At 31.7% G+C, this 22,526-nt stretch overlaps 2 protein-coding genes across 3 annotated transcripts; one reads left to right on the top strand and one right to left on the bottom strand.

Moving 5' to 3' along the window:
* Position 1: 1 nt before the first annotated feature.
* Positions 2 to 7,427, bottom strand: LOC105348618 (limbic system-associated membrane protein). Of its 2 annotated transcripts, none has more exons than XM_034446277.2 (2): positions 6,272 to 7,427; positions 2 to 2,639 (listed from the first exon to the last, which is right to left on the bottom strand). In XM_034446277.2, the coding sequence occupies exons 1-2, from the start codon at positions 7,218 to 7,220 to the stop codon at positions 2,419 to 2,421; spliced, it is 1,170 nt and encodes a 389-aa protein (XP_034302168.2). In that variant the 5' UTR covers positions 7,221 to 7,427; the 3' UTR covers positions 2 to 2,418. The 2 variants fall into 2 exon arrangements, with proteins under 2 accessions (XP_034302168.2, XP_065932172.1); XM_066076100.1 differs by lacking the exon at positions 2 to 2,639 and adding an exon at positions 3,918 to 4,024 and having other exon boundaries at positions 6,272 to 7,425.
* Positions 7,428 to 15,377: 7,950 nt separating this feature from the next.
* Positions 15,378 to 19,501, top strand: LOC105348619 (uncharacterized). Its single transcript, XM_011458140.4, has 4 exons — positions 15,378 to 15,954; positions 16,340 to 16,414; positions 16,991 to 17,053; positions 19,166 to 19,501. The coding sequence occupies exons 1-4, from the start codon at positions 15,828 to 15,830 to the stop codon at positions 19,288 to 19,290; spliced, it is 390 nt and encodes a 129-aa protein (XP_011456442.2). The 5' UTR covers positions 15,378 to 15,827; the 3' UTR covers positions 19,291 to 19,501.
* Positions 19,502 to 22,526: the final 3,025 nt, after the last annotated feature.

Below are 22,526 nucleotides of genomic sequence, written 5' to 3'. Positions count from 1 at the left end.
TAAAGTCATCATTGATGATAACATTTAATAGAGTTGAAAACAATCAGATAAAGCAACTTAAGTATATACACGTAGTCACATATATCCGCCATTCAATCAAATACATGGACATGTAAACTACTTAAACATTAAACAAGCAATACAACACATAATCTCAACTTGCTCAAATAATATCATTGTCAAATATTTAAAGATGAAACAATTATTCGTTCATTAAAACTTTCATATAATTTTTACTGGTATTACACACTACAATGAATAAATCATACTAGCATAAACTTGAATACTCTTATTGCTAAAAGTGCAATGTATCACAATTGTATCATATAACATTCTTCAGTGAACAGTGACTTAAAATGCACACATCATTAAGATCAAAAATGACTCATTTTCAAAGAGGAAGCTTATCATCCAAAGCTTAGAATGGCATATTATATATTTTAAATAGTAAATGTAAATATTAATAGGAGGCTCATCGGCCACATTGCTCACCTGTGCAATATAACTAGCTATTACTTTAAGTCAGCTTTATGGGATCAAATACAAAATACTTGACGTATAATTTACATGTTTAGGTCTTGTTTACAAAGATGATCAAATTTTTCTTCACAAATATCTATATTAAACATTAAGCCCCTTTCATTGTTTCACATATCAGAAGAAGATATATTAACACTTTGTCTTCTATCCTATAAAAAAAAATCATCACCTTTATGACACATAAGATGCATCATCCATGCAAGTTGGGTGAAGTTAGGACAAGTAATACCAAGATCTCATCTTCAGAGGGCACCTGCAACAAAAAATTTATCCAGCTCTAAAAACCTTAACCTCCTCCAGCATCCGAAACCAAAAGCTCAGATTCAGCATTCAAGCCTGTCGGGTGCATCAGTATCATAACACGCACCATCTTTGCCCCCCTCCCCCACTTCGTCTCAGTGAGCTTAAAAAAAAAATAGTTCTTCATTAACTCCCTCTGAAAGAGGACATGTATAACTTTTTATTTTAAGAAACTGCAGTCAACTTCATATTAAAATGCTTTGTACATAGTTTGGTTAAAATTGACCTTGAGTTCTGAATATGAAATTGTGTTCAGATTACAACATGAACGATGACAACAACCACAATAGACAATTTTTTATCAGAAAGGCTCAAGGTTATATTTTCGATTCATTTGGAAAAACTCTTCAAAAATGAAGTGGATATATGATTAATTATGAGTAAAAATGTCATTATATGGTAAAGATACAATAATAAATTTAACAATGTAAAACAAATAAAACAAAAACAATAATTTTTTTTTGTTTATGACAATCAAAATAAATGTATCTCACCACTATGATCAACAATGTCAATTTTAGCAAGCATTCCATTAGAATACCAAGTTCAAGAATGTGACATTTCATGAATTTCATGTATCTAGATAAACATCAAGGGGGAAAAGGTTAACATCCAGCTTATCTAATAATTTTAAACAAGTGGCCACATTGCTCACCTTATTAACATAGCCATAATAAAATCAGCTTAATGGAGTAATTATGATACAAATTATCTGGACCATGTAATACAATATATTTACATATACCAAGTATGATTCCCTCTATTTCTTACAGAAATTCATAGCTCTATAATACAGCCAAACTGAAATCTACATGGCCTGTTTCTCGATTGGTCAAAATCTAAGGCCACCTAAGAAAAATCATGAACTGCATGAAATAGTCATGAGGAAGTCAGACTCAAATTTCCATAGAAGACGTTTGACTGTTTCTTTTAGCTATTGTACTGATGTATATTAACAGTAAAAACAATAATGCTTTCTTTGACGATTCATGCAAGTTATGAAGGTAGTGATCACTGCAAAAAAATATTTTATATTAAAAAATGGGTTCTGTATTTTTTCTGCAATGTTGCCACCTTCATAACCCGTATGAATCTCCAAAGAAAGCATTTTATTGTTTAAATATTTTGTATTAAGGAATACCATATGTTATAACACTTTGCATTTTTTGAAAATAATTTGTTTCCCGTGTCACCCCCACCAATCCAATTGTATCCACTTTCGGGGATCATGATCTGAACAAACTTCAATCTAGACTACCTAAAGATCCTTCACATAAGTTTCAGCTTTTCTGGTCGAATGGATTTAAAAAAGAAAAAGATATTTGAGAAAAAAGCAATAAATTTTCAATAATTCTTAATTATCTCCCTTTAAAATAAGATTTGGCCCTTTCTTTTCACAAACTTAAATATCCTTCACTTAATAATGTTTTGAGCCAAGTTTGATTGAAATTGGTCCTGTGGTTCTGGAGAAGATGTCGAAAATGTAAAAAAAAAAAAATTAAGGATGAACGAACAAACAGTTTGACGCCAGACAAAAAGTGATTATAAAAGCTTCCTTGAATTGATTGGAATTATTATTTAACATTCATTGTCTTTTAGCATTTGAGCGACAACTTCAGGGTGCTCATTAAGAATCACCTGCAATTTAACACAATAAAAGTTCTTTTTTATTTGTAGGACCTCTGTTTCCACTTCCATTTTCTTGATTTCCTTCTGCAGTTTAGTGTTTTCCAGTCTTAAATTCTCCATTTCGAGCTCCTGGATTTTAATCTTCCTTTTTCTTGATGACTTACTTTTATCTAAAATAAATTTGATTTTATATGTTCTTGATGTATTGTTAAAATGTTCACATTTTCAATGTTCAATATTAAATCATGTCTTAGTGTTCAATAAAATTTATCATCATCTAACATTATTATTTTTACTGTAATTCTTATCATCTTGCAATCAATGAAAACTTTTACAGAATATAACAAGAAATGTATCATAATTATAAAGTATTTATGAGGCAATATGACTATTGACATGACTATTCCCCTCCCCCCCCCCCCCCACGATGGATTAATTCTTCTTTTTTTTTAAATATAACTGAATGTTATGTACTTGTGTACTTGTTCAGTACATGTACATGTACAGTACATGTTTGATGTTATAGGCCAGAGAATATTTTGATGGAATACTTTTATTTCTCTATCTATAGCTCGTTCACAGAGCTGAATGAATTATAATTGGGGAAAAATGGGACCAAGACAATTACAAATTCTAGACTTAGTTATAATCGTTTAAAATTTATTATAATAACATTTCAAATGTTTAAAATTGAATAAGGCTATTCTATTCTGAGGTTCATTTACGAAGCAGATATGGGAAAACAATTTAATTTGAAGATAAAACACTTTAAAAATATATCATTTGATTCAAGACAACACATCCCTATATTGATACCATACCAATTACTGGAAGATTATTCACTTGATCCCCTTTTTGTGCTACATAACAAAATGCTCTGGTTTACATTTTTAGGATTTCTTAAATATATATCCATTTACTATTATCTTATCCAAATTTAAAAACAGAAAACCTTTTCTGAATATTTAGAATCTGTGGCAATTATCATGCACTGTTGTAAAACCTTCAATAATCTATGATAAAGAAAGATAACTCTTGCTAATTGAAGCAATTTTTGTTGCAAACCTATACAACAAAGTGCTATTCTGAACTAAAATGCAGCGCTTCAATTTGTTTTGTAATATGAATTGAAAATGTATAAGACTTTATATTATTTTTATATACATTTTATATTTTTAATTTTATGCTGCGATTGTAAAATTTTGCTTTTTCCAATCACTATGTCTAATTTTCTTCATATCATGATTTGACATATTATCAATTTTTGAAAAATCTAGCAGCGCTTTATCACTTTAACTTTGTTTCATATGAATCAATTGATATTGACTTTGATGAAAATCAACATGAAATTTTTTTTTAAATATATGGCAAAATTAATAGCAGAGGGATATTACACCTTAAAAGTCATTTTGAATTTCAAGAATACCTGCTTGGTAAAACCATTGGCTCTCATCGCATAAAAATCAGATGGTACGAAAAAGTTCCCCAGGGGATTTTTGGTCCAAAAATGTGCATTCGGAACCCAATTTTTTTGGCACTTGGTCAGTCTGAACTACTAAAAATAATAATAGCACCTAAACAAAAGACTTCTGTCATTCAGATTAGATTGGATTTATGGGGATTGATGGGCTTTCCCTGAAAATCCACATGTGTAGAAGTGGGTTCAACAGTTCAGTTATAATACTTACTAAAATCAGATTCAACAGCAATGCAATGCCTTATTCTTTGCATGAATTGGGACGTAATCCTATAAGCTGCATGTGTTGTTGTCATATGCCTTGATACATTACACCAAAACAAATCGTATGTTCCAACATTATTTTTATTCAGTAGAGATCTTCTCTTATGAGCTATACTGTGTACTTCTTCGGTGCCAGCAGTTAATTTTTTTTTTTTTACATGTATGTTACTTAGCAGATGCACCAAGTTACTGAAATTAGGCAATATAAGCACTGTAAAAGCTTCATAAAGCAAAAATCATTTTACTAACTCTCTTTTTAATCAACACACTTTTTAAAGTTTGAACGAACTGACATTTAACTTTTTTACAAACAAGGTGAAAACACTTATGTATTTATGGAAATTCGATCATATGTAGATCAATAAATCAAATATTTGAAATTACGGGGCAACTGACATTCCCCCTCTTTCTATATATCTGTCTAGATTGAGGGGTACGTCTGCCCCCCACCCCAATAAAAGATGTCACAGACGTGCCCTGGGATCTACTGGATGATTGCTCGTACTCTGATTCCCTTAAAAGCCCTTTACAGTAAATTCAGTGATTGATGGCGTAGAAGCGCCAAAAACCAATAGGCCTGGGTAAGATAAGCGCCATTTGAAGGCGCCTGCTTGCAGGATTAAAAACAATCAACATTTGACATAAAACGCGCTTATACAATGTAATATTGACATTGAACAAGGAAGAGTAATAACCAGTGGACTCTGGAGTCATTTGACACAGAGAGATTTCGGCGTGGGTTCCAATAAATATAATGAATGTGGCCGTGCCCCCATTCCCTCCAGAATCCAGTTTCACCTGAAAGGCACAAGCCCTAGTTTTGGCAATATGGATTTTAATAATAACCACTCGGATTCAAAGAGACTCCATTTTTATATTAGGAAATAAACGTAAATGAGGCTTGTTCGAATTACTGAGTAGCTTGACTTTAGTCGAGTTTTAAGGAATGACGATCCCAGTGTTTATGGCTAATTTAGAACCACCGCATACTGTAATGAAATATCAGCACGTAAAGTTAAAGTATCAGCACGGAATGACAAAGTATCATCATATAATGAAGAAGTATCAGCATGTAAAAGTATCAGCATGCAATGATAAAGTATCATACAATGAAGAAGTATTAGCATATAATGTTAAATTATCAGCTTGTAATGTTGAAGTATCAGCATATATTGTTGAAATATCGTCATGTAATGTGAAGTATCAGTACGTAATGTTCAAGTGACATCATGCAATGTCAAAGTATCATCATATAATGTTAAAGTATCATCATATAATGTTGAAGTATCATCATATTATTAAGATTATTTACATGTGGCAGTTGCGGCCATCCATAATTTAGACACGATCTGCATTATTGTCATTATGGTAAAGAAATTTTGCTACATGTGTCACAAAATAATTTTTTTTTCGAATGAGCAATATGGCCCATAGGCCCCTTTTTTAATTTAAAGACAAAAAGTATGTCTGTCAGCTTTGTTCTTAAAATGGAGAGGGGGTCGACTTATAAAATATTAAAGCATTGAAAATCTTTATCTCAGTTTATAAGGTTTAAATTTGGATTGCCATAGTATGGGATGGGCACGAGCAAAATAAGCTGGTAGAGTTATCTTTCTTGTTACGGTTTATTAATACTGTGATAATGTGACGACTGTTTGATATTAATACAAGAAATGGTCATATGTCGATTCTTAATTTTCTGAAATATTCGAATCATTATTTTGAATACTCATCAAACGACTAAAATCTAAACAGAACCTTGATAACATTGCAGTAAAAGGAAAGTATCGAAACTATCATTAAAAAACCTACTATAATGCATCTCTTTCAAATATTTAAGGATGACATGCATAGCTTACAGCATGAAATACTTGTTGTATGCGAAAGGAAGACTAAAAAAGACTAATATGTATAAAATACACGGTTGTTTATTTTCAAAGTTACAACAATGAATCCTTTACCAAGTATTACATAATCAAAATTCGTACACAGACAGGAATATCGTCATAAGAACTAATGTCAATGATTTACACACACCATTTTCTTTCGCGCTATTCTTACCCTTTCCAGGAGATGATTCGGTGGACACCGGCATGGTGATATTTCCAATAGCATTACCATACTTATTCCTAGCTATGCAACTGTATTGTCCAAAATCAGTTGGTCCTTCAATCTGATTGATAAAGAGAATCATTGTGGTTTGGGAACTGGTGTCGTTAATAATTTTTGGTTCATATTTCCAGTTTTGTACAATAACCTCTCCGTCTTTTGTCCAGATGTTCTCGCCTTGTGGGTTCCATTCTACCATGCATTCTAGCTGGACATCCAATCCTTTAACCTGCACATTTGTTGAAATTGTGGGGGCATACTGTACATCTACTAGCATTGTTCTTGTATCATTCATGCCTTCTCCATTATAAGCCGTACATTTATAAACGCCACTCTCATCTCTTGTAATCTCAGAAAACACAAATTGCCCTTGGTGTTGCCCATAGATTTCATATAACAATTTTTCTTCTTTTCCACTTACTTTATGCCACGCAATGTTTGGATGAGGAAATCCACTAGCAAAACAAATTAATGTGGTGTTGTCTCCCTCTTGAACGAACTGATCTTTGCTTGACTTTGACGGTATGATTCGAGGGGGGACATAAACTTCAAGATTGAAAACCTTTGCTACATCATCTGACGCTGGTTCGCGTTGTTTAGGCACACACTTATATAATCCGGCATCGACGGCTTTCACATTTGAAATTTGAAGATCCCAGGAATTTCTGTATTTTTGGATCAAGGTAAAACGGTCGTCCGAAATTAAACGTCTTGAACCAAAAAACAAGACAACACCGTTCGGTCCCAACCAATTAACAGAATCACCAGTGTTTTTTGTAGAACATTGTAGCACGGTGTCAAGACCCACTCTCACCTGTACCCGCTGTGGAATAGTAGTTGTTTGACCAGTGATGCAAGATACTAGTATGCACAAAGTAAGCAGAATAACTCGGAACAGCATTCTCGCTCAAATTGTATATTTTGTCTAGATTGCCTGGGTGCGACCGATGTATCACTGCTGTATCGCTGATATTATACTCAGGAAACCCACATTGCCAAGAAAAGTTTTCCTCCGAAAGGCGCAGCACTGCAGATTGAACATATCTCTTGTCAAAGTCGATGAAATTCTCAGGAGTTAACTCTAAACAACCCAACTTTTCTTTTTTTTTAAAGTATTGCATCATTATTTAACATTACTTTGTACTCAATTAAATACAATAATATGTTCATTGTAATAGATGTTCTTGTAGAAGTGCTGGAGCCTGAGAGAGAGAGAGAGAGAAGAAAACTGTGGCGAGAGTTTATCATGGCATTGATAGAATCCGTATAACCCCTGTAAGTGAATGTATCCAAGGCAGGACGAGCTACTGTAATGTTTTTGGCGATTTGTTTATCTCTAGTCTACACGTGCATGCTGCGATAACGTGTTCTACCAAAGCAGACTGGTATTATCTCTGCCTCGAAGTTTTTTCATATCATGCTGGTGCAGTTCTTTATAATTTGAAATACAAGAAATCTTTTTGGAAATGATTCCGAATTCGTTGATATACGCGACAATCGTTAAAAAAATTAATCATTTTGATATTCCATTCAATTTAATCACTACTACATCCTAAATATTACAAATCTAAAACATATACATTTATATAAAACAAAACAAAATCATTAAAATATAATGTTTATTTTAAGTTGAAGAAAACAAATCTTAAAAATAGAGCTGTCCTTTGAAATTCACCCCTGCTTTATATTGTTATTCAGTTTAGAAATATTAACCAAACTATAATAATTATAGCCAAAACTAGCTAAATATATTGTGCCCAAGTGTGAAATGTGCCTATTTTCGTTATGTTTTTAACACTCTATTTCAGTATTTCTAGACATGATTATTTTCCACCAATGCACTCCCGATCAGTTAACTTGCTCTCCTTTTTGTTATCTTCCTTTACTTCCCGTTTTTGGGATATAAAAATCCCAAACCTTTGTAAAAATTTTCTGATTTATGAAGCACATTCTTCCTTTGAAATAGAGTTTAAAAAGTTATTACACTTGACAGGTGCACAGTGTAAAGATATCCAAGCCACTTGCAGTGAGGCGTGACTAATCCTGTCAAACCAGTACTGTCGGTAATATTTGAAAGTGATTTGGGAAGTCAGAGTGTTCATACGAGCTTCTCATTGGGGTCTAGCAAATGAAAAAAGTGCGAGACCCAACTGACAGGCGTAATCTTTCTATTGTATTTAGCGGAGTATCATTAGATTCAGGCTTGGGGTAATGCTAAATGTAATGGTAATGCATTGCAATGCATTACATGTTTTCAAAGTAATGCTAGTAATGTGTAATGCCACAAAATTAGCATTACAAGTAATGGTAATGTAATTCATTACTTTCCAAAATTTAGTGTAATGCTGGCATTACATGGCATTACTTTGCATTACTATTCTTATTTATGCATGTTCACTTTAAAAAATGTGATTAATAAATGAATAGCTGAAATTGAATTTGATTAACTTTATTATAAAGAAGAAAGAAATAATTCATCAAATAAAAATGTTTTAGTTGTATTAAAAAAGATTTATAAAATTTCATTTTTAAATTGTTCATATTACTAAATATAACAACACAGTTTCATAACATCTTTATGAGTGTTGTTTTTAAGAGTTTTAAATCATTTAAACAATTTACTCCAATTAGTTTGCACTTCAATAGAGATGTGTCAACAACACACTATGCCCCCAGGATAACCTAAGTATCAAAACAATCTATTGTTATAAGAAGTGCTAAACACCCCAATCCCCTTCCCTACGCCATGTCCCAATAGAATAGAGGACAGACATGCATGCACCTTTAAGGGCAAAATGAATGCACTGTCCATCCATGATGAAAATCAAAATCACTTCCAATATTATAAACCATTTGAAAATAATTTTACTCTCGCTTTCTCTCTCTCTCTTCCTTTCTCTCTCTCTCCCTTTCTCTCTCTCTCTCTCTCTCTCTCTCTCTCTCTCTTTCTCTCTCTCTCTCTCTCTCTCTCTCTCTCTCTCTCTCTCTCTCTCTCTCTCTGTGTTGTACAGTTGTACATGTATATTAAGTACATTAGTTTGGACTGATAGAAACTACAAGATTCATGTATTTTTTCACTTAATATATCCTAAGATAAAGATTGTCAAACAATCTTTCAGTCCCAGCTTCCACTGCACCTGTACACCGTTTATTTAGTATAGCTGGGAAGATTTTCAAACTAATAGGAAGCAGTTAAAAGATGAAACCTTTGAAACTTTGATCATAAAGTGCAACAGCAATCTTTTGTATTAAAGTGTCCTCAGCATAAAAAAATCCGATTAAAATATATTAAGAAATATAACTGGGAAAACCCCTCTGTCTATAAATTAATACAACCAAGTGTCCAAAATTATAAAGATTTGTGTTATCTGGGGAAATACCGGTATCTCTATTTAGCTTTTTGATAACCGCAACATTATTCCATAAATTGTTTTCTATTATTCACGAATTCTGTGTCTCTATATCATATCTGACATTGTATCATGCCAAATGTGTATAAATATCTTTTTACTTATATAATATGTTGTTCATAATGCCACAAGATTATTATATATTGAGCAAATAAAGAATGACTCTTGTAGATATAGTCATTGAATTTGAACCTGATACTGAACATGAACCTGTAGATATGTTAAAGAGTGTTTTATATTTGAAACATTTGCAAAAACTCTTTATTAAAGAAAGTAATGGTAATGGTAATGCATTACTTTACTCATGTAATGGTAATGTAATGCATTACTTCAAGAAAATCAAGTAATGGTAATGGTAATTTAATGCCCAAATTCATGAAGTAATGGTAATGTAATGCATTACTTTATAATGTAATTCGCCCCAAGCCTGATTAGATTTAACCATCCAGTTAAATGAAGTAAAATTTATAGTTAAACAGATTTTTTTTCGGAAAAACAGAGTGTCCTGATCCGGAAGGTGAATTTAGACAAAATAATAGATAAAATTGTACGGATATCTGGCGTCTGGATATCTGAAGCCCCACTGTATTTAAATATGCATGCATAAAAGTAATATATATTACCATTAAGATTTTAAAAATATATCTCATTCATTAATTGTGTATGTTGTGTAGAAAATTATGACAAAAATATCTATTTACTCAATTATTATTGTGTAGTCTACCAAATTTGACATCAACAACAAACCAAACCAGAATCTATGTTAACCACTGGTTAAGAGACTCAACCCAGCTCTGCAGCTTTAGCTTAAAGTTAAACATTGGTTAAGCAATTTGGCCAAAGGTTAACTTTTGAGCAAAAGAGTTTAATCTCTGGTAAAAAAAATTAACAACTGAATTAGGGATTTAGCCAGTGGTTAACGTTAACCAGTGTTTTGAGCAACTCGATCCTGGACGCCAGATATCCGGACGCCTCTGTTTACAGACTATTTTATTTGGGAACAGATTTTGTCTCAATTTACCTTCCAGAACATGAGTCTCTTTTTACAAAAAAAAAGCGGATCCGCTTCATTTTACTCACATCCAGTGGAAGCTAACAGTTACGTCGATAGTAAATTTATTCACACTTATATAGAAAATATAAATGCCAATTTAAAAAAATACTCAGCTAGATACAATGTCTATAATAATCAAAACAAATTTCACTTTTCTTACAATTTACCTGTATTGGGGCACAAAACATTGAATTAATAGTATGTATTTTTATATAGTTGTATAGATGGATGTAAAGTCTTGTTTAATGATAAATTGTGTTGTCTGTCCAAAGAGTTATCTTTATTTCGGCCAAAATGTACAGCCGAACAAAGTAAGTGCATTTTGTATACTAACCACTGGTTAAACAATAGTAAGCAGTGGTTAGATAACCATCGGCTAAATTCACTTCAAGCAACACAACTGTGGCCACAGGTTTTTAAACCAGTGGATACTGACGTTGACTAATATAAAGGATAAATTAACCAGCGGCTAAAGTTAAGCAGAGTTTTGAGCAACCCAGTCCTGGTTTCATGAGGTTCCAAAGCGAGGAATATACCGTCTCAACCACAAAATTCGATGTAGTCTTCTCCCTTGTTGAATCCATTGAACAATCTAGACCTACTGATGCTACTAGCAACGCTGAAGACAAAAGCGATCCACCTGATGAAAAATGTTCATTATTTACTAGAATTCAGATGACTTTTAAACTTCAAACATTCCACCCTTATCCAAAGATCAACTGAGATATTAAAACAGGTCTAATAATTGCACTTCATTCTTTGCTTAAAATAATATGTGTTCTAGTACTCCCTTTCACCAGTGTCGGATTATGCAGCACTTGTGATTTTTACCTTAGTTCGGGACTCTTTAAGTCACTCAAAAGTGGACGGGCATTATATAGTGCTGTAGAAGATGTCGTCTATATGCCCTTTATGCCCTTTGCACTCGAATGAAGTTTGATTTTTGTGTCATTTTGATAATTGGTGAATTAAAAAAAATAACCATGCACTCATTTGTAAACCACGCATTGTGTGGCCTGAAGATTACGTAATGCGTATAAGATTTCTCTCGATATTTGCATATTGAATAACCAATTGAACACATAAAAATAACCATAGAAAAAAATAGTATATAAGTGTACTAGGTACATTTATGTTAGAATTTGTGATAATTAGTATATAAAACAATTAATATATCTGTTCTCGAGTTAAAATAAAACTTGATTGTTGGATCATTTTTCATGATTTAATGTGATGCACTTCTGCAATTATTTTTTTAAAGTAAAAGCAGAACTTTAAAATATCTTAATTACATAAGTTTATTACTAGCCGTAAGCTGCAGTAAATCAGTCATATTTTTAAACAGTGCCTTCATTAATTTAAACATTCGTTCGAACAAGCTAATTTAGCATGGAAGAAAAACAGTTCAAATCCTCCAATAGGAGTCAAAATTATAAATTACTTTTACAAGACAGTTTAATGTCTGTTCTATTATTGTCTACGAATTCAAATTTATAAAGGTTCTGAACATTCATGTGATGTTCGAAGAAGCCTGCCATAAATTATGTATGCATTCCGTTGTTCTTAGTACATGTATGATGGCAGTATATCCGATTTAATTATAACAAATGTACGTCGATTTTCATTTTCGTCATTTTGCCAGTGAGATCCAAAATCAAATAAAAAGTATAAGTGCTTTGCAACGGACGTAAATTTGTTGATGAAACCAGTAGGCATTGCAGGATGCCATTTAATCAACTGAATGTTAAATGGAATTTCCTTGAAAGATGACTGGATGGCACAGCCATTCAGGCACATTTCAATTATTTTACACTCATGTTTCAAATGAGTGTATGGTAGAGATCCATCCTGTTCATGCAAGAACACTAAATAAAGACAAGGTCAAATCACCGAATGAAAATCACGGTCAACCCAACTATAATCTGTCCTAAGATATTTATGCTGCATATTTGAACGATTTTTAATAAAAATACACAAACCTGTGACAGAAGTGCAGTTGAAATCGATGAAAGGGAAAATTTCCAAGATAACTTCATTCACACATTATCATTTTCCCCTCGTAAAAATTCAGAGGAACGAAAACAGATTTCCTACGGAGATTTATAATGGGGAATGTTGACATCTTTTCTCCATTCGGAAGTACTCGGGACACCTCGCGCAATTTTTCAACGTTATCATCCGGGCGTCTTCATCTCCTTGGCAATGGAAAATTTATTTTTAGCCGTGTATTGATACCCGACAAGCTAGATGGAGCGTTTCAAAGCGGAACTCTTGGGATTTTTCATACTTTTGAATGAACATCGTCTGAACCAGGAGGTATTTATAAATATCAAATAATTTAGGGAAATATGCGGCAAAAATATCTTGGGACAGACTATAGAAATCCCTTTCTACAAAGTCATACATTGTGAAAAATAACGGGTCGCAGGTAAAAAATAAAACAAAAGGTTGCTATAAAGTTTATTATAAAAATTAAAAAAAAAATACGTCGATGCATTATTTTGTACTGAAACTTTGAATCTCACCAAAAAAATGAATAGTTTAATCAGCTGAAACATATTAGTTTTTATTCTCATTCTAAATACTTTGCTTTTATGTATCTCTCTTAGTGTTTATTTATTTTTAATTTCGAATATTTCATTTAAAAAAAACACGTTCCCGCCAACACAATAAATTATAAAATGTAGACAATTTTGACATTATTTGGAATAAATGCAACCTTAATGAGGTTACTGATATCTGCCCTAAAAGTCCAAAGCAGGTTATTAGCTTATAATAAAGCCTAGGATGATCTATCAATGTTATAACTTGGTGATGCGAAACAGGTACATGTTAATGACAAGAGGGCGTGTCTTTCAAGGACACGTAATTAAACGGAATTTCTATTATTATAACAATACAATTATACTTTGACAAAAATACTATCGTTCCTTGGCAATACCGGTTGCAAAACATTCGTTAGAGTAACAATACATTGTAGGACATCGCGTTGTTGCATTCCAGATTTGTCTCAAAAACATGTACGTACATATAAATTATTTCTCCCCTTCGGTTTGACCCTTACAATTACATTTTGTACATTCTGTACAGTCCGTAAATAATATACTTTCTATCTCAAATATACCGGTATCTTATTATAAAAGGTCCTAAAATATACAGTTTCAGATATATGGCGTAGTATTTTGTGTTTTTAAGAGGAAAAGGCGTTAATGCTTTTCTTTCCAAAGGTTATTGAATGATTCCATGGATGTTAAGAAAAGAATGTATTGATCGAAATCTTAAAGTTCAATTTAAATAAAAATACATATTTTTTTAATATCTTAACGGAAATATTATTGTAAATTGGACAATCTAAAATCATTCAAGATCCTGACCTTAATCGTTCAAATTCAGTTTTAAGTCAGTTTGAAATAATGATTTGATTCCCCGAAGAGAAAAACCAGCAAATCAGAAGAATAAAATCATCATAAATCATTTATATTTAATGAACTACAGGCTTATAATGATTATAGCGTGCGCAATTGAAGAAAGTTTTTTCTTGCATTGTTTTCCACATCAATCAATACTTTTATTACATGCTTCCTTGATTGTCACGATTTGAAATTAAAGACTTTGTCATGTAAAGCTAAATAAATTCTTCAAGGGAAATTCAAAACAAAACCCATCGATACCTAACTATTTCAGATGCGATCGTAATTGGTCTTATAAGAACTAATAAAAGGAAAACTTTACAGTAAACTGTGTCATAGTTAAGCTATGTAGCATTAACCCTTGTTGGAATGAGACTTTTGGTCAACCAGTCCTTTTCTATCAGTTAAAACTGATAATATATGCCTGTTCTTTTCTGTGGAAGAAGACATTAATCAGTAAAATACCAGTTTTTAAAACTTCCTCCTCTGTTTTAAGTGCAACGTTCTCGTAGTATGTTGCATGGTTGCCTTTGTTGGTATTTGAACAGAGGGTCTTAACATTAGAAAATAATTCTGATAAACAATATAATTTAAACCCGGTTTCACACTTTTGACGACAGAGTTCGTTTGAGCAATTAAATAACAATTAGCAATACGTTTATACTTTTAAAAAACAGCTTTTGGGGCAAACAAGATACCATTTTATAAATTATAATGATAAAGAGTAACAATGTACTAGTTTACTAGTTTTCCAGAATGAAACATATGTACAAAAAATAAGTATAAGACACATCAATAATAGGTTAAAATATAATATACACACACATCAATTTATAATCTATAAAATTTACTTTGCTAAGTAGTATTGTTGTAGATATTTTGTTTTAAAAGTCTTAGAAACAATGCTGTTACACGTTCGAACATAATGTGGCAGTTGATTCCATGATATACATGTAGCTGTTGATATTCTAAACGCAATAAATGGTTCAGAAATTCTTATGTAAAGAAATGGCTTGCTACTTATACTTCACTGACAAATATTAGAGCAGGCATTATTTAATTAACATTGCAAATCAGTTCATTTTCAACAGCAACTTACCAGGTTCGCTAAAACAATAAAAAAGAGACTTCATTTATTTCTATGAATCTTTAAGACCACGAGACTTTATTATATAAATAAAATTCTTTGCGTTCCACAAGTTCATTACTTTAAAAAAAGCCAATAAAATTGTTGAAAAAGCAAACCAAGATTTAATGAAGAGCTTAGATCATTAGTGTGGGCTGCTAACTTTTTCCAATCTCATCTTTTTCATTCCATGATGTAAATCGCAACGTCTCCCCAAGACTGAAAGGAAGGGGACTAAGTGACTTGAGTGAATACGAATGCGCAAATATTGTTTCTGATGTGCCTGTCAAGTAAGGATGTGCTTTGTCGTGACGTAATGATTGACAATTTCGATTTTGACAGTTCTTATCAATGAACCAACGTTCAGTCTTAAACCCATTGCTTCATCGAAGGAGATCACTTCCTCTTAAGTTTTGTGTATTCACTAATTGATGGTCCACACACGTCCCGTAGATAACTATTTGTTTATATATATTAAAGACGAAATATAGTAGACGATGCACAGATTATGTCAGGGACTCCTATGAAGATGTCATTTTTCTCTATCATGGTAATAATCATTAGCGCTTTGTTAATTGCTGGAGTGATTAACGCTCAAAACAACCAGAGCAGGCTTATTTCATCTTTACAATCAGGTAAAAATTTTCCTTATGTTGATATACGAAGGATTTTATTTTTATTTTGAATTTGATTTCTTTTTTCATTTTTAGTACAACTCTAACTAATGTGAAAATAGTTTGGGTTTTGTTGATCTTTTAAAACTTTTGTTATACTTGTATCTAATTTTGTCATGTTTGCCTTGAAAGTATTCATTATTTAAGAAACGATAAAAGAATTGATATAGATATTAAATAATTGGTAAATAGTGTTTGTTACAATATTACATTCAAAAGGTACGAGTATAGTGAATACAAAAAGTTTTGACTTCATTGTAAATTAAACAAAAACGAATGACAGTGTATGCATTTATGCAAGCTCTCATTGTGCCAACCCTAATGATAAAATGTCTTCTTTTTTAAGGAAATGAACCCACAGGATTGAGCAGAAACAAAAGTTTGCCAGGAACTTCGACTTCCAACAGTCTGCTAGAGAGAGGTTGGTTGAACATATTTTTCTCCTATTTTTATGTACATTTTCCCCGAATAATTGAAACTCAGTCTGAGAACCGAGTGAACTTAATAAATGATACCGTGTGTAGAAATAGTGTATGGAAAGAACAGAATATTTTAAAGATAATTTTTTTTATATCAACAACGCTTTTGACAGGTTGAGTAATCTTGGGTGTGTTAATAAAGAAATATGTCCTGTTCATTAAATCAAGAAGTGTATTAGCTTTTGATTGTTGGCGTATATGACACTTGTCTTGAACTGTTTGAAATATATACGCATGTCAGATATGCAGAATATTTCTTGCAAATATTTTTTAAAGAAAAAGAATCAGAGTGGGACATGTCAAATATTTAAATGTTAACAAATGACAAATATATGAGGACATATTAAAAAGAATTCCTGTTGTTCAATCTTTTACAATGCATCAATTTTTGCTTCAAAACACTACTAAAATCACAACAAATTACTTTGATCACAAAGTCGATCACAAAACTATGACATTTGCTAGAGAAAAAGTTCCTTATTTTATCATTGTAGCGTTATTTTTTCTTTCTTTTTCAGACAGAAATAAAATTCCTCCAACAACCCCTCGTGTTAAATTCCCCGATCGATTGGATTTGAAAGGTAATTAATTTTATTGTAATTTTAAAAAATTCGCGGAAATCTTCCATTTTTGTTGCATAAATTACTTATTTTCAGCTCACCCGATCCTAAATACGATGCACTGCATCAATCAGCGTATGAAGATTGTTTTTGATATAACGAAAAGTAGATGTTTTGTAAGCAAAGTTATTTAAACATTTTTTCTCTAGAGTTACCTTAAATTTATGCAGAGGACCTGCTGCATTTTCGGCGTAAATATATCTGATAGAGTTTGGCGATATTTTTTAAAGAATATATATAAAAAAATTATTTAATTAATAAAGATGACTAGTATCAACAATTTAGTCCTATGTAATTGATGGTTTATTTTGTAATTAATATTTCATCGAAAGTATTCATTTATTTTATTTTCAGTTATGTTGCTTCCGCTAAATTATTCGGAAGATTTATTTTATCGAATATGATTAAGCTATTCTAGTCTATGTACTTTATACAGTATGGTGCCACAACTGATTCCGCTGTTGAATAGTAAAATCTTCACGTTAGAGAAAAGTGTTTAAATTAAATTTGTTACTGTTCATTGGTTAAAATGAATAAAATTTTGTCTTGCTTTTAAAGTGAGAGCGTATTATAAAGAAAAAAATTATTCAGAAAAATTCCTGAAGGCTAGTGAAGTGTTCGGTGGGCCTATCTTTACATTATAATTAAGTAATGGTGAATTTAACAGACATTTTACATTAAGTGAAGGTGCATTACCATTTATTACGTGAAACTTGAACACTCGTTACTGCTTACAATCACATTTGTATACAGGTGCACCATTCTTACTAGGCAAACATAAACTTTCATAACAAATCTTCTAGGTTTCATGGATTTATGATGGATTGATCTGGAGATTTTTTTTTTCGTTTTACATAAGTGATTCAACTGCATTTGCATACAAAAATAAAATCATCGATCCATAAATTCTATTAAAAGACTCCAAACATTGGATTCGCCTATATTTTAAAATATTCTGACATATACGACGTTCTATTTGTGTAAGCTCTTTGTCCAATTGTTTCAAAGATGTCCAAATGAATTTTACATGAATTCAAATTTTAGACGAATTTCATCTGCATTTAGTGTATAATAATTTTTCCGATCTCAACAATAATTTGATGGTTGGTAATGAATAAAAAAACATTTCGTATATTTCTTTGTATTTTTATTTGTCATTAAAAATCTGCCGTTGTTTGTTTGGTTTTTTTTTGTTGTTTTTTTTTTGGGGGGGGGGGGGGGGGGTTGGTTTTTTGTTTGGTTTTTGAAGTAGCAAGTGTAGAAATCGAAGAACACGACGATGCAATATCTTTCTTTAAATATAGGTTACAAAAGTGCATTTTTTTGTTCATTTAATTATAAGGTATTATGCTTCTTTTAAACAATAACAAATTCCTATTGTTATACCACACACTAATGATCGTGTTAATTTGGTAGAGAGTTCACATAGGCCTGTTACCCAAACCATTTTAATTCTAAATCATATATGTTTGAATTGCAAAAAAAAAAATTCCACACACTAAATTGCACATAAATTTCAGAAAATATTTTGCTAATTGCTTTAAATATAATTCATTTTGGTTGCATTTAATTATAATAACACTGTAAAATCTCATTTAGTCAGAGTTTTATTGTTTCATATACAGAGGGACATTCCATTGAATGTCAACGTCTGTGGAGTTAATTTTACCTCGGGCTCTTACATGATTTTGTTATGACCTACTTGTTCTTGAGGGTCAGAAAAATTTTCCTGACAATATATCATTAGCTCATTATCTTCTCTAATGAATTTAGGAATTATTCCATGTGTATACAAACTTTATGATCCAATTATTCAAGAAACGACTAGATATTCTCTGTTTCGCTTTAAGAGTACAATTTAAGATCGTAAATTATATATTCAGTTTTTAGAATTGTATTAATTGATTTTTTCATATTTTTTATTGGACAACTCCAATGTACTTTTATTAAAGGTTGTCATATGCTGAAATTTAATTCGTTTTAAGTGGGTTTTATTTTTTGACGAAATCAACATATATTGCTAGAATACTAGTAGTTTTAGATCACTGTTAATGTTGTTTCAATTTTTTTTAGGAGAAAATGGAAAAACTGGTTGGCAATCAAAAGACAGGGTAGCTGCCATTTTATGTTGGTACTGTATCACCACTTGGTCTCCACAGTACTGCATCTCTCTGTGTCATCGCCATTGGTTGAGGTGAATTAGAGGCCAAGTCAGAAGCCCTACAACTCGAGAATCATAACAGCGAACACCTGTATAAAAAACATTTTCTAATTTATAGTTGTATTTAAATGTTAATTTTTGAAGACCTTTTTGCAAATTTGCATTTTGGAAATGCTTCATTGATCTTCACACATGTATATTACGCTTGTATATAATCATGTATATTGTTAAGTTTAAAATAAAAAGGAAACAAGAAACAAAATGAACCTGCATTGAGGTTCCACGTCGTTCGCTTGCAATTGTTGAAAGTGGCTGTTGTTTCTGTTGAAACATGTTATAATAACAGATAATTTTGGGTGATAAATTTTAAAAAGTATCATAACTGTTTAAGGGCCATAAGCACTGATCATTGTTATATCAACGAGATCATGCTTTACCTTCGGTGTCGGCGTTTGATTTAACATTTTGGAGTAGGTCGCATATTAAATTTATTATTCTTTATGATTTCACCAAATTGAAGACTTATTATATTTGATGCCGAATTTCAACCACACATTTCATATCAAAATAGGTTAATTTTTTTGGAACAAATTAACAATGTGGAAGCAGCAATATATAGTTTCGACTGGTCAAACTTAGATGGATGATGAAATAACATATGGTCTTATTTTGAACAAACATGGATGCGTCATGTTGTAAATTTTGAATTTACTGGGTGGGTGTAAATACAAATTTTACAAAAAAAGATGTAATGTTGTAAATTTTGTATATACACCCACCCAGTAAATTCAAAATTCACAACATGACAGATCGATGCACGATACATATAATCTTATTTTAAACAAACTTGGATGATATATATCGTCTTATTTTCGACACGCTTGGATGGATGGTTCATATGTACATCTCGTAAATGTCATTCTAATGCCCTCAACAGGCTTGGATGCTATATCTGAGTCAAAGCTTTTGGATGGTGACGGATACTGAAGTCTTTGGAGCAGTTAAAAATTTTGGAGCAGGTCACATATCTTCTGGTCCTTATCATCGTCCGTAGCATCGGAAAGGTGGGAGAAGGGGGCATGGCCCCTCCTTTTCCCACATGAAACATTTTTCTTAAATATACATATTAGAAAAATGAAGAAAGATGAAGGTGCCTCCTTTGAGCTAGCTTGAATGATCTAATTTGATGCAATAACAAGTGATAAAAATTCAAAATATATCGAATGATATAGATTTCTGAAATATACAATCATGTAATACGATATCGAATCGTAGAAGCAATCGAATATAATGAGATATATCGTATCAGTTTATTTAGTTTTTATTATACTCTATATATGATAAAATACTTTAATAATGATTTGCGGTAATATTACATGTTAGAAATTGTTTAAACATATGATACAATATCTAGTTATTTAATATTTTGTGAAATGAATCTACTTTTCACATCTCATATATTAATGTGAAATGTTATTTTCATAAATTATTTTTTCAAACTGCAGTATGCCAACAAGGGAATCGATGCCGTTAATATAAGCAATATTCTTAATCACAAAAAAAGATAAGTCCTGCATTCCGCCATATTTCAAGATAAAGTCAATTCCTTGTATTTTCTACAATTATACCTCAACCATTGCTACCAAACTCTTCAATTACAAACAAATTCTGCAATACCTTAATATCGAACATCTGAAAGATAATCCTCCAACGTGTTCATGTTCTTCTTCACCCTACAACTATAGTCATGTCGGTCACGTCATTACTTGTGATGTTAATTTAGTTAACAACAAAGACCTAAAATCACGTATTATGAAAGGACAAAAATTAAGGGAGCCTAGATCCTTCAAATGGCGTCGTAATTTTATACACATCATGAATTCTGTTAAAGATTACGCCAAGCGATGGGCAAAATCTGAAAAAGAAGACATTGATACCTTTTCAGAGTGGGTTAAAAGCAGCAGATGTATATTAAAATCTCGTATTAAACGACTGAGAGGTCAAATAAAAACCAAATATCCTTCTGTTTTCAATAAAGCAGAAGTGAGAAAAGAACTAGATAGATCGCACGATCAGTATGTACTGGTCCCTACTGATAAGGCAAGTAACAACATTGTCTTTGTTTGTAAGGCAAATTATATTAATTGCATTTTCAAAGAACTAGGTTTCGTTTTTACAAATGGTAATCCTACTTACACCCATAACAGTCTTTCCAAGCAGGAAATACTTCAAAATTATAAATCAGTTATGGATATCTTTAATATCCGCAATAGACAAAATGAATTTGATTTACCTTATTTGTACTGGATTCCAGAGCTTCACAAAAGTCCTGACAAACAGAAATATATAGCAGGTTCTAGTAAATGTTCTACTAAACCTTTTTTTACTCCTTACTAAAATTCTTACATTAGTGAAGGAGAAACTGTACAACAATATATTCTAAAAAAACTCTAAAGAATTATTAGAAACTTTGAAGTCGCAAAATCTTACCAAAATCAATAGCATCAAAACGTACCATTTTTCAACGCTTTATACAACCATTTCCCATGACAAATTAAAATCTAGGCTTTTTTATATCATCGACAGTTGTTTCTTCAATAAAAATGAAAGTCGTAAAAATGCTTACCTTGTCATTAGAACTCTATCTAAAAATTATTTTGTTAAAAATCATTCTGATTGCACACACAAGTACTTTGAAATTGACATTAAAAAGATGCAAGAGTTTATGATAGACAACATCTATGTAGTTTTTGGAAATCAAGTCTTCCAACAATCTGTTGGAATTCCCATGGGTACAAATTGTGCCCCATTGTTAGCAAATCTATTTTTGTATTCTTATGATGCAGAATTTATTCAAAAACTTGTACGTGAAAAAAAAAGTCACTCGCTGTGGCCTTCAACTCAACTTTCAGGTAAATTGACGACGTATTGTCAATTAACAATTGTTTTTTTTCATACTTACGTCGACTCGATATATCTCAGTGAACTTGAAATAAAAGATACTACTGAGTCTGCGTCATCTGTTTCATATTTGGATACTAGTATTTTACTTGAAATGGACATTGATGGTAACCTAACAACAAAACTTTATGATAAATGCGATGACTTCAATTTTTCTATAGTCAACTTTCCTTACTTATGTAGCAATATACCTTCATCACCTGCATAAAGTATTTTTGTCTCTCAGTTAATTCGATATAAAAGGGCATGCTCTTCGTATGAACCGTGTCTAAGGCGAGGCAAGCTACTGACAAACAAGTTGATAATACAGGC

Source organism: Magallana gigas, chromosome 2 (assembly GCF_963853765.1).
Source record: "Magallana gigas chromosome 2, xbMagGiga1.1, whole genome shotgun sequence".
NCBI classification, from domain to species: Eukaryota; Metazoa; Mollusca; class Bivalvia; order Ostreida; family Ostreidae; genus Magallana; species Magallana gigas.
This window is presented reverse-complemented; position numbering and strand designations above follow the sequence as displayed.

Coding starts and splice junctions, on each gene's coding strand:
- LOC105348618 (XM_034446277.2), bottom strand. CDS start 7,220: ATGCTGTTCCGAGTTATTCTGCTTACTTTGTGCATACTAGTATCTTGC. Junction 2,640..6,271: donor CGAATCATCTCCTGGAAAGG/GTAAGAATAGCG, acceptor AATTTATTTTAG/ATAAAAGTAAGTCATCAAGA.
- LOC105348619 (XM_011458140.4), top strand. CDS start 15,828: ATGTCAGGGACTCCTATGAAGATGTCATTTTTCTCTATCATGGTAATA. Junction 15,955..16,339: donor TATTTCATCTTTACAATCAG/GTAAAAATTTTC, acceptor TTCTTTTTTAAG/GAAATGAACCCACAGGATTG. Junction 16,415..16,990: donor CAACAGTCTGCTAGAGAGAG/GTTGGTTGAACA, acceptor TTTCTTTTTCAG/ACAGAAATAAAATTCCTCCA.